The sequence below is a fragment of the Aspergillus pseudoviridinutans genome (genome assembly GCF_018340605.1).
Source record: "Aspergillus pseudoviridinutans IFM 55266 DNA, scaffold_2, whole genome shotgun sequence".
Lineage (NCBI taxonomy): Eukaryota > Fungi > Ascomycota > Eurotiomycetes > Eurotiales > Aspergillaceae > Aspergillus > Aspergillus pseudoviridinutans.
In genome coordinates, this window is record NW_025091282.1 from 4,317,951 (window position 1) to 4,330,583 (window position 12,633).

Below are 12,633 nucleotides of genomic sequence, written 5' to 3' on the forward strand. Positions count from 1 at the left end.
GCGACTAGTGTTAAAGAATGACTACGTTCGATTCGAAAGCAACCTGCTGGTACTTGGTGAACCGAACCCTCTCCCAGAAAACCTCGTCATGGAATTTCCTAGCCTCGGTCAGGGAGATTGGTAGACTATCCTTCCTCTCCGAGAACCGAATGGTAAGTTGTTGCAGCATCTGATCGAGCCCTTCCAGTTCCTGGGGGTCGACTCCGTCAAAGGTCCAATCCAGTCTCTGGGGCGGGACATTGGCCGTCGAAATGATGCGGATGTTGGGGTCGACTAGGAAAAGGGAGAGCACCTTGACACAGCCAGGCTTGTCTTTGTCTATCAACTCGCAGTGGTTCACGCGGTGCTGGATGGTGGCCGGGACAATGATGACTCGGCCGAGGGGCATTTTGATTTTGCCGACGCTTTGGACGGTAGATTCTCCGTCTTCCAAGCCGTAGACTTGCTTTAGCCAGATTGTGTCGTCGGGCTCGTGCTCGACCTCCGTCAGGGTGGCGGTTTCGGAGATTTGGCGGAATTCCAGCGAGGGAACTTGCACATTGTCGATGTGGTAGACGTAAGCCATTGTTGCGGTCACATGCTCATTCTACAGGGAGCGTCAGTAAACGAGGGATATTGGGTGTTGCAATTGCGAAAGAAACTCACCATCTGGCCTTCGCAGTGCCAGTCGGTCTCAGTGTACGGATGCTCAGGCGTCAGATCGTAACTGGTGATTCTAACAAACATCTGTAGCCCCCGATTTCCATAGTCTCTGTTCAGTTCAACACCCTGCTCAATCCGAACCGGGGACGGGAGATCTGCTGGCAGCAAGGACATCATCCAGGGTGGTACGGCCCAGGGAATGAATCTCCCAGCGTCGGGTTGGACGGCTCTCCAATGCTCCATCCTCCACGCGTCCAGTCTATCGTGATACTCTACTTCCGCCTCGCCCGGTCTTGGCTGAGGTGTTTGTTCCTCGACCTCTTTTGATATGGGATGGTACTGGGCCTTTTTATACTCAAGCCGTGCACGGGAGTGAAGCATATCCTTCAGCGGAGTCAGTGATGCATTCCACTGAGGAATTATTATGTTGAATATGTCCTCAATCAACTTGTATATGTTGCGGTGATGCACCGGGTGTAGGTTATTGATATAACTGATAATGTGCCATCTGCCATCGTCCTTCAGCTCAAGATCACATGGAAGAACCTGGAACCTGCGACTGAATGGCTTAGCATCGATGTCAGCGCGAGCAGCAACTCTCCAAGCCATGTCTTGGCGCGTGATCGTCTCTGGAGGGACAGGGATCACCACCCCTTGGCCCATGCTGTCCAATGCATCATCCAGACCAATGATTCGGTCCTTGAGAATACGTGTCCGCCCATACACGAGAGGAAAGAATGCAATCGGGACGAGATCGCGTTGGACATGTTCGCTGCCTGGGTTATAGAACTTCAATCCCGGTGGCACTTCCTCAAGGACTTTGGTTGCCGAGCAGAGTTGAGTTCGAAACGATTCCGGCACATTATGGTCTGACTTGGTAATATCGCCATTGTACAACGAGACGACGTTGGTATGCTCGTAGATGATCGCTTTGAATTGTAGCTCGTCGATAATCCAGTCGGCCATGTTGTTTGAGATGTCTTCCGGACCCTCCATTGCTTCTTTCTTCCATGTATCGACAACCTCAGGATTGAATACCTGTCGAAATGTTAGTCGAGTTGCTTCAGAAAGACAGGCGGGGGCCGAATTGAGGCTTCGCATGATGGCAAGCAAGCCGCGATTCAGCGAGTCAGAAATGAGCAAACCTACCTTTTTATGCCAATCAGGCATATCTGTGATGCGCTCCATCACCCTCATCATTCCTTTTTCACGGAGGGTCAAAACAGGTTGACTGCTCTAAATCAGAATCATTAAGGAAGAAATGCTGAAAGCAGCTTGTCAGACAGGTCTGTGCCTTACTCGACGTCCCCTTTTGCTATATCCCGATCGTCCAGACTTGTTGGAAACAGGCTTCGGTTCTGGACACCGTAGATGTTCTGCTCCATCGGTGCATAATCAAGCGGCAGGCCAAACCCAGGCAGTACAAACTTGTTGTCCTGGATTTTTGGAACGACTATGAAGGGCTCCTGCCTGGGTGCACTTTGAAACATGTTGCTGGCTGATTCGAAATCGCACTACCTCACAGTCTCTATCAGTACACGTCGCGTTGAGATGATTGGTCCTTCGCCTGGACGGTAAGAGCTCTCCAGTTAATTTTTGACAGATGCCTTCAGAACCACACCTGCCAAGCTTCTATGAACTTCTTTTCTAATTCAAGTCGTCCTTGGGAGGGCGCCACCACAATGGATTTTCAAGACTGACTCGTTCTCAATGAGTGCGCAGATCCCCTGCATGAAGAATGGACGGGAACTGATCGGACACACTAGGCTCATGACATGTTGACATAGAGCTCAGAGTCATTGTGACTGTAGTATGATGTTTCCCCTGAACGGTTTAATTGACCATCGCCGGCCTGGCGGGGATCTAGAGCGAGCGGCTGCCTCCGAAGTAGCTTGGCTGTCCTGCGTAATGATGACCGGACAGGGTTGCTGAAGGGGTGAGCTGGCGGAATTGTGCTCCGTTTGCTTCGGTAAGTTTGTAGGAGGAATGTAGTCATAAAGGATGACCAATGAGAGGGTTTACCAAAATGCGAAGTCAAGGGAGAAAGGCAGAAACACGAAGGTTGCTATGAACTTTTGATCCGCAGTTCTTGCTGGAAGCCATGGGATGATCAACTTTTCGGGCTGGGAATCGGGTGTCACCTCCGATCGAAGTAGTGTGGTTATACATTATAACTAAAACTGATTGTGCCAGATTCGACGAAGGCAACTTCAAAGCAACCACAGGCGCTCGGTAATCATGAGAATTTTTTGAGATTTGTGTGGTAACAAAGGAAGGATTGGGCTTGTTTGAAGGGGGACAAGAGAGTCCTGCTACAATCATCCATTTATGTCGATGTAGGCAACTCAAGGTATGTCTTCACAATGTTCCAGTACCGTTCAGGATCCGACCTCATATGGCAGACATGCGGTGACCCAAGGAACTTCTCGCGCCGCACCACCCAACCTTTGGTCTGCGCGTCAGAGGCATGTTGTTCGACATCTCTCCAGTTGACTAGCTCATCCGCATCAGAGTAAATGTAACAACGTGCCGGGCCATCATTCTGACTCGTTCCCCGGACCAGACCATGGTAATTTATCGCATTTCGGGCACGGCTCACAGCATCAGGAGTCCGGGTGAGTCTTCGTACCAAAGATCCCGCTACCAGGAGGACAAACAGCAAGAATTTACTCAAATAGTGCAAAAGCCACATCTTGGGCAGCACGAACGAGAACGCCCTGAGACTAGCGGAGATTGTCGCATTTCCAGGGGCACTATCTATGATCATCGATGAGACTCGCAGCGGTTTTCCTGTTGCCTTCAGGTATGCTGTAAGAAAATGGGTGGTCGAAGCGACGCCCCCATTCGAGAACATGTGCAGAAACACCGGACCTTCAGGAACGTCGGAGGCCTGGATGGCCTCTACAGCCGGAGCAAGACGGGCATGCTGCGCCTTTTGCGAAGCGTGAAGCATGAAATCGTTTGAGGAACTGAGGATGAAGACTATTTTGGCCGAGGGTGCCAGGCGTCTATACTCGACGACATACTTCACTAGTGCGCGTGAGGAAGCGTTCATCCAGAAAGCAAGAACTATGACTCTGGGTTGCTTCCCTGAGTAACCAACATCTTCAACAGGGTCTTGGAGGTAGACAGATGAAGAGAGTTTGACAAAGGGGGCCAGCGGATTGTCCTCCTGAACTTTTGGAGTCATCGTAATTGTGGAGATCAGCGAGGGAAAGTCTAGTTGTTTCGCTGCCGATATCTATGCGATGAGCCTCAGAAAAAGAACGCAGACGCCTGGCCGTTCACAGGAGAAATCCCGATTGGCATAGGAAATTTGGGAAACAGTTTTGTGAAGAAGTGTTGTTAGTATCAATGTGTCAAGTTGCACTAAAAGCTGACGCGAGAGCTCCACTAGATACAACCTGTCGAGTCGACGACACCATCCATAGGAACGAGATGATGTCTCTGCGACCCAGGATTACACTGGCCCAGCAGAGCGAGAGATTATCCTAGTTCTTAGAAGTAGGTAGTGGCTTTGATTAAAAGCAGCAGCTCTCGCCAGAGAGATCGCTGCGGGTGACATTTGTTGGGCCTCGGCAAGCTCCACCCGCTCTCGTGAGACTGCCGAATAGGCGGTTGGCAGCCATCACAGTGAACAGAACCCCCATGGGTGTCCGCCTTTCCTGGTGGAATATTACGAAAAAAAAAAGAGCATTGATGGGCATGCATAGTCTAGATGGAACGGAATGAAGAAAGAAAAAATGGTCCCTATTAAACGCCGGCCAGCCTTGCTATGCTTGATATGAAGCCGTCTTAACTTAAAAATCTCTTGCCATCTTGCAGGAAGAAATGGACACGGAACTCGTTAAGCATTTTGTATTTGGGAGACTGATAGCCCTGGAAATCAGCGCTTGGTACCGCCAAGGGTTCGCCCACTCCCGTGAGACTTCTGGTTGCGTTCTTTGCCCATGTGATTTTCCACATCACTGCCTGACGTCGGTGTAGCAGAGTCTCCTGGCTCTCTTTTCTTTCCTCGTAATGTCTGGCCTGTTCCCTGAAAGCGCGGCTTCTCAATGGCCTCTCCGTCCTCCCCACGCTTCTTGACGGGCTTGATTGCATATCCGAAAAATAGCTGGTTGTGTGGTAGCCTAAGTGGCTGTGGTCCATTGGTGCGTCTAGCTGGGGGTGGGTGCTGAGGATTTGTCGCTCCTGGCACCGGCGTTGAAGGCTTAGGAGTCGGAGCTTTACTACCCTTCTTCGCATTCAAGCGTTGCCCTCCAAGAAGAAAGTTTGATGATACTGCTTTTGCACCCGTAGCTGCGTCGGTGGACTCTGGAGCAATGGCCGCGTAGTTGATCGCTTGAGCCATTGTCCCGTGTGGATGAAGTAACCCCCCCGAGGGAAGCTTACCGCTTACCCCGCTGAGGGGGGTGCTGGTACCACTCGGGCGTTGGATCTCTTCATACCCTACTGGTGGTGCAAAATCAACCTCTAGATCTGTTTCCAGCACGGAGACGGCGTTGGTGTTGTTCGATGGCTTGGTCTCCAGAACCGCCATTTCGTAGACCTGGTCGTTATAAGCAAAGGTGAAGACATCGCCCTTCGTGAGACAGGAGAAATTCCGAAAAGCGTTTTCTAACACTGCTTTTGGATCACTGATGTCGAGAAAAGAGGTGGACTGAGCTTGGAGTTTAATGAATTGGCCGGGAGGAAGATCGGTTGATTTGACCTGAACGAGGTCACCGGGCTCGAGTAATAAAGTTTGCATAAGCTATAGAGAGGCCAGAAAATGTCAGTGACGGTTGTCCCGATATATCATTAAGAGAGGATATGGTCTGTCTAACCCAGAACGGCAGATAAATCTTGCCCTCCTCAGCAATGAATTCCAGAACACCGGCATGTGTCATCCTCTCTTTTGCACCATTATGCAACTCGAATAGCATGGGATATGTGATATGTAGCCTAGTCAATTTGTCTAGAGCACTAGGCGGCATGATCACCTTGCCACCATGGTTGACGTTTTCTCTCTCTGGACCAGGCAACATCGCGACGGGGTAACAACGGTAGTATTCATCGAAACGGCGTGTAGCAGCTCCATGACGGAGCATGGAGGAGCCTAGGACACCATCCATCGGATCGTCGTCCCAGTAGCCAGCGCGAAACTGAGGTTGTCAGGTCTTGTGAAACTTGCAGACTAGAGTTGAGCTGAAAGTGAGCTTACCATTGTGAGGCTTGTGAGTAGGGAACGTTCAAGAAGAATGGGGATATTTGAATATTTGGCTCTATTTCGCAGTATATTCAAGTCGCCGTTTGAAAGACAGCAAAGCAAGTCTGACAGAAATTTGTATCTTGGATCAGTAATCCCCCACTGTTGGCCGCCGGAGATGGTAGATAGAAGCTAGAGCAGCTGCTTCTTATCGTTGGACCAACGGTGACGCAAATGCCTCCGCAATGATTTTCCGAGCCGACCCCAGAAAAGACAGGAAACCAGCATCAACCAGCAGCTCTAATCAAGCTCATAGACCTACCTTCCGTTATTTCTGAGCTTCTGGGATGTATACTGATACTGATTTGATGATTTATTTCTTGATTTCAGACTAAGTAAGCTCCTCATCGTCGTTTCCATCAAGAATGATGTCCTCTCAACCGCGCCCAAAGCGGGCAGGTGAAGACTTTACGCGCACACACCACCACGATGAAGACGATCCGAACGGCCCTTCCGAACACAAGAAGCCACGGTTCGATCTGCGGAACCCCTCTAATCTTGCACCGGACGCGCTCGACGACGACCCGATATTAGACGCAGACGAGATCGGCCGTCGCGGACAACAAGTGCGCCGCAAGGCCGTGAACCTCGATGGCTACGAGTCGGACAGCGAAAATGAAGGGTTCAGCGCGCGGATTGAGGCTAAGGCGAAGAGGAGTCGCGCAAAACATGACGCTGAAGACGACGACATGTTCGCGGAGCTCCAGGAAGATTTTGGTGCTGAAGAAATAGATGCCGATGAGGCACTGAGGAAGAACAAGAAAACCGTGCGTTTCTTGCGTGATGATGAGATTGAGGGTCAGGTGGCTTCATCGAAAAGTGGAGTGACATTGCGTGCGGATCTGAACGCAACAGGGGACACAGTCGAGGAGGATGAGGTGGAAAGTGAGAGCGATGTTGCAGAAGAAGACCGTGCGAGGATCGAGGAGGGCATGGACGAGGAATTGGGTGCTGGAGCTAAGAAGAAGCATGCGCCACTGCTAGACGCGTTCAATATGCGTGCCGAGCAAGAAGAGGGTAGATTTGATGATCAGGGAAATTATATACGAAAAGCGGCGGATCCTGACGAGATTTACGATTCTTGGCTGGAGGGAGTATCGAAAAAGGATATACGGCGTGCCAAAGAGGCAGCAGAGAAAAGAGAGACTGAGAGAAAGGAGAGAGATCGATTGAATGACAGCATTCTTACGGCCGATGCACTGAGGACCCTAATAACTCATCTGCACCGGGGAGAAACAGCTCTAGAGGCTTTGGCAAGGATAGGCAAAGGGGCTCCAAAGAAACCGAAATGGCAAGCCAAGAAGAACAAGAACCGGTCGAAGCACAACGGGGCCCAAGCAGAGGATACCGAAATGACAGAAGATGACCCCAATGAGGCTTCTCGAAAGCAAGCGATAGAGACCATCACCGGCGCGGCGGATATCCTCATGACACGGGGACAAGTAGATATCTACGACACAGAGCGTGAGATGCTCACAAGACAGTACCGTCAAGAAACAGGCGAGGACTGGGTCGATCCTCCATCGGAGTCCGCTGCTCCCACCAGTACCGAAGAAGAGCCTGTAATGTGGCAATTTCGTTGGTCTGACGCTCGAGACGGCGGTGTCGAGCATGGCCCTTATGACAGCCAGACGATGGATTCTTGGAAGGGTGCTGGCTATTTTGGCGAGGGCGTCGAATTTCGAAAAGTGGGCGATACAGGAGACTGGACGAGCGAGGCCACTTTCCTATGATGATGATTTGGGTCATAATCTTAAAAACGAATCTCTATGTGCAAACTCCGAGATAGGATACTCCTCTGGGAGGATATATTAACGCCATGATTATCATTGAAGTAAATATTCTTTTAATCCCAGTTCGAAGCCCAAATACCAAACAAACCATGCACATGAGCTCGAAGAAGCGCCCGCCTTATCGTACATCATAAGATGCGTAAAACAAAAAGATTAAACGAAATCAGAGGATAGAGAGCAAGAGAAGTGCTCTCGGAAGCGGCACCATATTGCCATACCGTATTACCTGATTTTGGTGCAATCTTCTTCACGGAGCAATATGACCAACGTGCCCTATGAGATTTCCATGGCGTCTCCATTTGCAGCAGCTGAAAAGTTCACAGCACCCTGATCACCTATGAACCGTTGTTCATACGCGTTGACGAACTTAACACTCCTGGCAGGATCATAGAACAAGCGGTAGCTGCGCTGTACATCGTCAATGCTAACTTCTTTGGCCTTTCGCTTCTGGCTCAGGAGATGAGAGGTGGTGATGATATTGCTAGCATATCGGAGATTCGATTCCTGGCCAATCTTCGTCAAGAGAGCCAAAGCGTCCGGCGAGAGGTCGATCTCTTCTTCCTGTGCTCGGATTGCAAGAATTTGCCGGATTTCATCGGCAGAGTACGGCTGCGTGCTGACAATGACAACACGGTCGAGGAAGTCAAGGGGTAGTCCATGGGGGGAGGTGTATGTGGTTCCCCGGATCCGCGCTTGACCACGGTTGCTGGCCATGATAACAATGGGCGCAAGCTCCGCCTCCAGGGCGCGGTTGATGTAGGAAAAGCATTCAATATCGAGCATGTGCACTTCGTCAATGAACAAAACTCCGGGAATGATCTCCGCCTTGCCCTCTTCCTTCCATTCAGCCACCTTGGTGTTGATCTGATCTCTGACCTCACTTCTAATTTCGCCAGTGTCACCAGAGAAGAGGGCCAAAAACCCTTGCGTGCGTGAGTTGATGACATCGATCTCATGGAGACTGACAGTGTGTACAATTTCCTTGCGGACCTGAAGTTCTCCCTCAGGGCATTGGACGAATTTGGTATCAGCGCCCATCGCATCATAATCTCGAGAACGAGCGTAGGAACGTCCAAGCTTCGTGATCTTTCCCGACGACTTGTCAATTGAGATAACATCTCCGGCCATCACACGCTCCTTTGTCATCGAGTCAATCATTTTGGTTCCCATATCGTAGATCGTTTCCATATCGGTGGTCTTGATCGTGAGTTTCCCTTGTTTGTTACCCTGCATTGGTTAGCAACCGCATTCTCAGAGAGAAATAATCAAGGCCCAGTACTGTACTCACCCCAGTAACACTGCGATCGATCTGGATTTCCACAACTTCACCCTCGATGATCTCACTTTCCTCCTTGATTCGAACGCCGATGGATTTCCGGAAGGCTTGTGTAAGTGCTTCAGTCTTTGACATCTCCATAGAGAAGATCTCAGAGGCTGCGAGCATTGTGAAAGGGACATCGGATCCAAGAGACTGCGCCATGCCCATGGCAATGGCTGTCTTTCCAGTGCTGGGAGGGCCTGCGATGAGAACTGCGCGACCAGCAATTTTGCCCTCCTTGACCATTTGTAATATAACCGCGGCCGCCTTCCTTGCCTTTTCCTGACCTACAAGGCCCTGAGAAGATGTTCTAGGTTGAAGCGAGTCTGCATCGACGCCAAGTCCCCTGATATGCGAATGAGCAGCAATGAGATTCAGACCACGGAGCTCCTTCGTCTCCGCGACGGTTGAGATAGGCTGCGATTAAATCAGTCATATGAAAGAGATGTGAGGTCTGGTAAGGCCACTTACCACGGCCATATTGAATCGTAGTTCAGCTAAGTCTCCTCTGTACTGCCACTGATACCAACTGAAACGCGCAATCCTAGCTTCTCAGTTTGCGAGTGTAGATAAAAGAGCTGTACGGGGCAGAAAGACACAGTTTGAGAAGCCGCCCCACTTACCGCCCGGCAGAATATTGTGACATGTCGAAAGGCGTCCCTTTGTCCATGCTCGCTGGCCAACGAATTTCTGTTTAAAGGAGAGGATACCTCTTCATTCATTTTGTTTTATGTTGACCGTTTACTCATTTCTCCTGGAAAAGTCTGCGCTGGCTGGATTTCCTTCACCGAGTCTGCCAAACTTGCCCCTCTACGCGCTTTACAACGCGTCGATGTGTTTAACCTTGCCTAATTGAGGGCGAGATGAGAGAATTCAATTTTGTGACATACAGTTGCGCACATGCTCATTCTCGCCTCTAATTGCCATCAGATGCGGGCTACATATGACTAGAGACGGGCACTCCCATAGATTAGCCCTCTAAATGTATAGATGGCTGACAAAATGGATGTCGACAATCCAAATAACCCCCCGTCACGCGATCCTCGCCTTATCTGTCGAAACAGGCCAGCGCCAGCCAGGACAGCCTCTCTAGATACTGGCATATTGGGTTCTCCTAATGGTCATAAATTAGGCCCGAACAATTCTCCGCCTATCGACAGGCAAGATGGGCCTCCTGGAGATCAGTTTATTCGCGCCCTCTCAGAATTGATAAAAGCTGCTGTTGACACAGCTACTCGGGAAGTCGAAAAGGATAAATTGCTGAAGAAGAAGGACACGACAGAGGGTCTTCTGCGAAAGGCAAAAGCCGCGCCAAATTTCCCATCGACCACAGCATTCTTCCAGCAAGCTCGCAAGGATGAGGATTCTGAGTTGACACGAATGGATGAGACTATCGTTAAACACCAAGCGCAATATCGCCAGCTAGAAAATTCTCTCAAAACCAAATGGGTGCCTTTGCTTCTGCGCAACAATTCTGACTCAGACGAGAAGATAAACAGACTACAGGATGAAATTCGGGCGCTCAAGAAGAGAGCGGGTGATTCGGAATCAGATGCGAGTCGCGAGAAATATCAATTGCTAGAGACGAAGATGAAGATGCTTCAGGATCGTGTTGTCCTGCTCGAGAAGTCTTCCGGCAACCATGCGACTTCTATCAACGCTCAGATGAGATACGAAAAGGAGATTAAGGAACGCGTTGATAAACTCAGTTCAGATATCGCTCAATTCCCCTCTCAGGAAACCGTACTGAAACACTTCTCTTCGGAAGTTGAGGAGTTGAAAAGTATAACCATGACCTTGGATGCCAAGCTGAGCTCTTTGCAAAAGGCTCAGGAAGAATATTCGGATTCTCTCGAAAGATTAAACAAAAGTATCGATGCGCAGCAGGAACGTCTCGATGCCAGCGACGATACTTCCACTACTTTTGAGAAGAAATTCAAAGAGATCCATGAGCGTCTGGCCCCGATAGAAAAGGCCCAGGTAACTCCGCCGGAGGCTCCAGCTACAGTTCCAATTGACGCATCTAATATTGAGTTGCGTTTAAAGAATGTCGAAAACAATCTATCCAAGTTTCCTAGACCTGAGTCATCCTTGCAGTCGACAGTCCAGAATTTGTCAGAAAAGCTCCAGCAATTACAAGACCTTCAGGCGATGAAAGACGAGCTTCATTTCGCAGAAATGGAGGATATTAAGAAATCAGTCGTTGGTAAAGCCGAGATACAATCATTGAAAGACAGCTATAGCCGCCTCGCCGACGAAACACGGAGAATAAGCCAGTTGGACCGTGCAGATCAAGCTGAGATACAGTCATTGAAAGACAGCTACAGCCGCGTCGCCGGAGAAATACAGAAAATGAGCCAATCGGACCGTGCAGCAGCTGTGGATAAAGCTGAGATACAATCTTTGAAAGAGCTCTCCAGGCGCCTCGCCGAAGATATACAGAAAATGAGCCAGTGGAACCCCGCCGCAGCCCTCCAGCAAATTAACACGGTAGACATGAAAATCAACACCGTCGACGTGGCATTAAAGAATTCCAATCGCTTACTCGACAGTGTGCGCGTCGGCCTCCATTCCCTGGAGACACGTTACAATCATCTTTCCACCGAAATGGTCGTAAAGAACATGGTTGTTGCCATGCAAGAGATGTATCCTTCCGCAGGCCAATTGGCAGAGCAGATTGCAACCTTGAAAAATCAGGCTGAGAAAGAAATATCGTCTCTGAAAAAGACCATTGAACAGCTTGTTCAGGCCCAAAATAGCCAGAAGGCTTTGGTAAACCGTCTCCAAGATGATGTCGGCCAGCGCTCAGCAGAAGTAACCCATCTCCGGGAATCCTTTGGAAAGGTAGCTCATCAGGTCTCTGCTCTCACAGAACAGCTAGAAGGTGCACGCGCTCTGCCAGACAAACTTCAGCAATTACACGCCAACTTTGACTCCCTGACCGAGCAATATCGAGAACATGTCTCTGAAATTAAGGACCATATTAAAAGCAAAGAGGCGGCCGACGGTCAAAACAGGGTTGAGTTAGATGAATCCTTTCGCGAACTGAAAGACCAGGTCCAAAATTTATCCAGTGGCCTCAACCAGATGAAAATCGCGATGAAAGAAATCACCTCAAATAAAAAGGATTTGCAATCCCTCGATGACCGCTTCCGCCGCTTTGAGGAATCCGTGGCGGCCGATCATCGGGACTTGTCAGAGCACATTAACGCGCTCAAAGATACTTTGGAATCTCAGCAATCCATAGTGCAGGCGCTAGATTCTCTCGCAGAAAGTGGGATACAATCCCCCAAGCGAGAAGAAAGCCCTGTTGGATCAGATGTCGCCCCTCTCCCAAACTATGCTGAGATCGCCGAGGCCAATCCTGCGCTGGCATTGCGGGAGAAAAAGAAAAGGAAGAAACGACCACGTCCTTCGACCATATCCGACGATGAGAATGAGAGGTCATCTGGTGCTAGAAATGAGTCTCCCAGCACATTCTCCTCGCCAGCTCATACATTGGACAATGAAGACGCGTCGCCCTCAGAGAGCAAGAGAAAGTCCAAGAAGAAGAAAAAGCGCAGGTTGATCACAGAGGGCCCCATCACCATAGACTAGCCTTGATTCCATGTTTATAGTTCAGCGTCGGTCTT

At 49.8% G+C, this 12,633-nt stretch overlaps 6 protein-coding genes across 6 annotated transcripts; 2 read left to right on the forward strand and 4 right to left on the reverse strand.

The window, feature by feature from the left end:
- Positions 1–10: 10 nt before the first annotated feature.
- Positions 11–2,132, reverse strand: Asppvi_003561 (DUF4246 domain-containing protein; the record flags this gene model as incomplete). Its single annotated transcript, XM_043299522.1, has 4 exons — positions 11–586; positions 646–1,680; positions 1,792–1,873; positions 1,942–2,132. 4 exons carry the CDS (start codon positions 2,130–2,132, stop codon positions 11–13), a joined length of 1,884 nt encoding a protein of 627 aa, XP_043155457.1.
- An 836-nt stretch (positions 2,133–2,968) lies between these two features.
- On the reverse strand, positions 2,969–3,832 carry Asppvi_003562 (TMEM53 family protein; the record flags this gene model as incomplete). The annotated part of the gene is made up of 1 exon (XM_043299523.1): positions 2,969–3,832. The coding sequence occupies one exon, from the start codon at positions 3,830–3,832 to the stop codon at positions 2,969–2,971; it is 864 nt and encodes a 287-aa protein (XP_043155458.1).
- A 696-nt stretch (positions 3,833–4,528) lies between these two features.
- Asppvi_003563 (polyubiquitin-binding protein UFD1) lies at positions 4,529–5,848 on the reverse strand (the record flags this gene model as incomplete). Its single annotated transcript, XM_043299524.1, has 3 exons — positions 4,529–5,395; positions 5,469–5,786; positions 5,846–5,848. 3 exons carry the CDS (start codon positions 5,846–5,848, stop codon positions 4,529–4,531), a joined length of 1,188 nt encoding a protein of 395 aa, XP_043155459.1.
- A 407-nt stretch (positions 5,849–6,255) lies between these two features.
- Positions 6,256–7,623, forward strand: Asppvi_003564 (uncharacterized protein; the record flags this gene model as incomplete). The annotated part of the gene is made up of 1 exon (XM_043299525.1): positions 6,256–7,623. One exon carries the CDS (start codon positions 6,256–6,258, stop codon positions 7,621–7,623), a length of 1,368 nt encoding a protein of 455 aa, XP_043155460.1.
- A 333-nt stretch (positions 7,624–7,956) lies between these two features.
- On the reverse strand, positions 7,957–9,481 carry rvb2 (RuvB family ATP-dependent DNA helicase reptin; the record flags this gene model as incomplete). Its single annotated transcript, XM_043299526.1, has 3 exons — positions 7,957–8,910; positions 8,972–9,418; positions 9,473–9,481. 3 exons carry the CDS (start codon positions 9,479–9,481, stop codon positions 7,957–7,959), a joined length of 1,410 nt encoding a protein of 469 aa, XP_043155461.1.
- A 522-nt stretch (positions 9,482–10,003) lies between these two features.
- Positions 10,004–12,598, forward strand: Asppvi_003566 (uncharacterized protein; the record flags this gene model as incomplete). The annotated part of the gene is made up of 1 exon (XM_043299527.1): positions 10,004–12,598. The coding sequence occupies one exon, from the start codon at positions 10,004–10,006 to the stop codon at positions 12,596–12,598; it is 2,595 nt and encodes an 864-aa protein (XP_043155462.1).
- Positions 12,599–12,633: the final 35 nt, after the last annotated feature.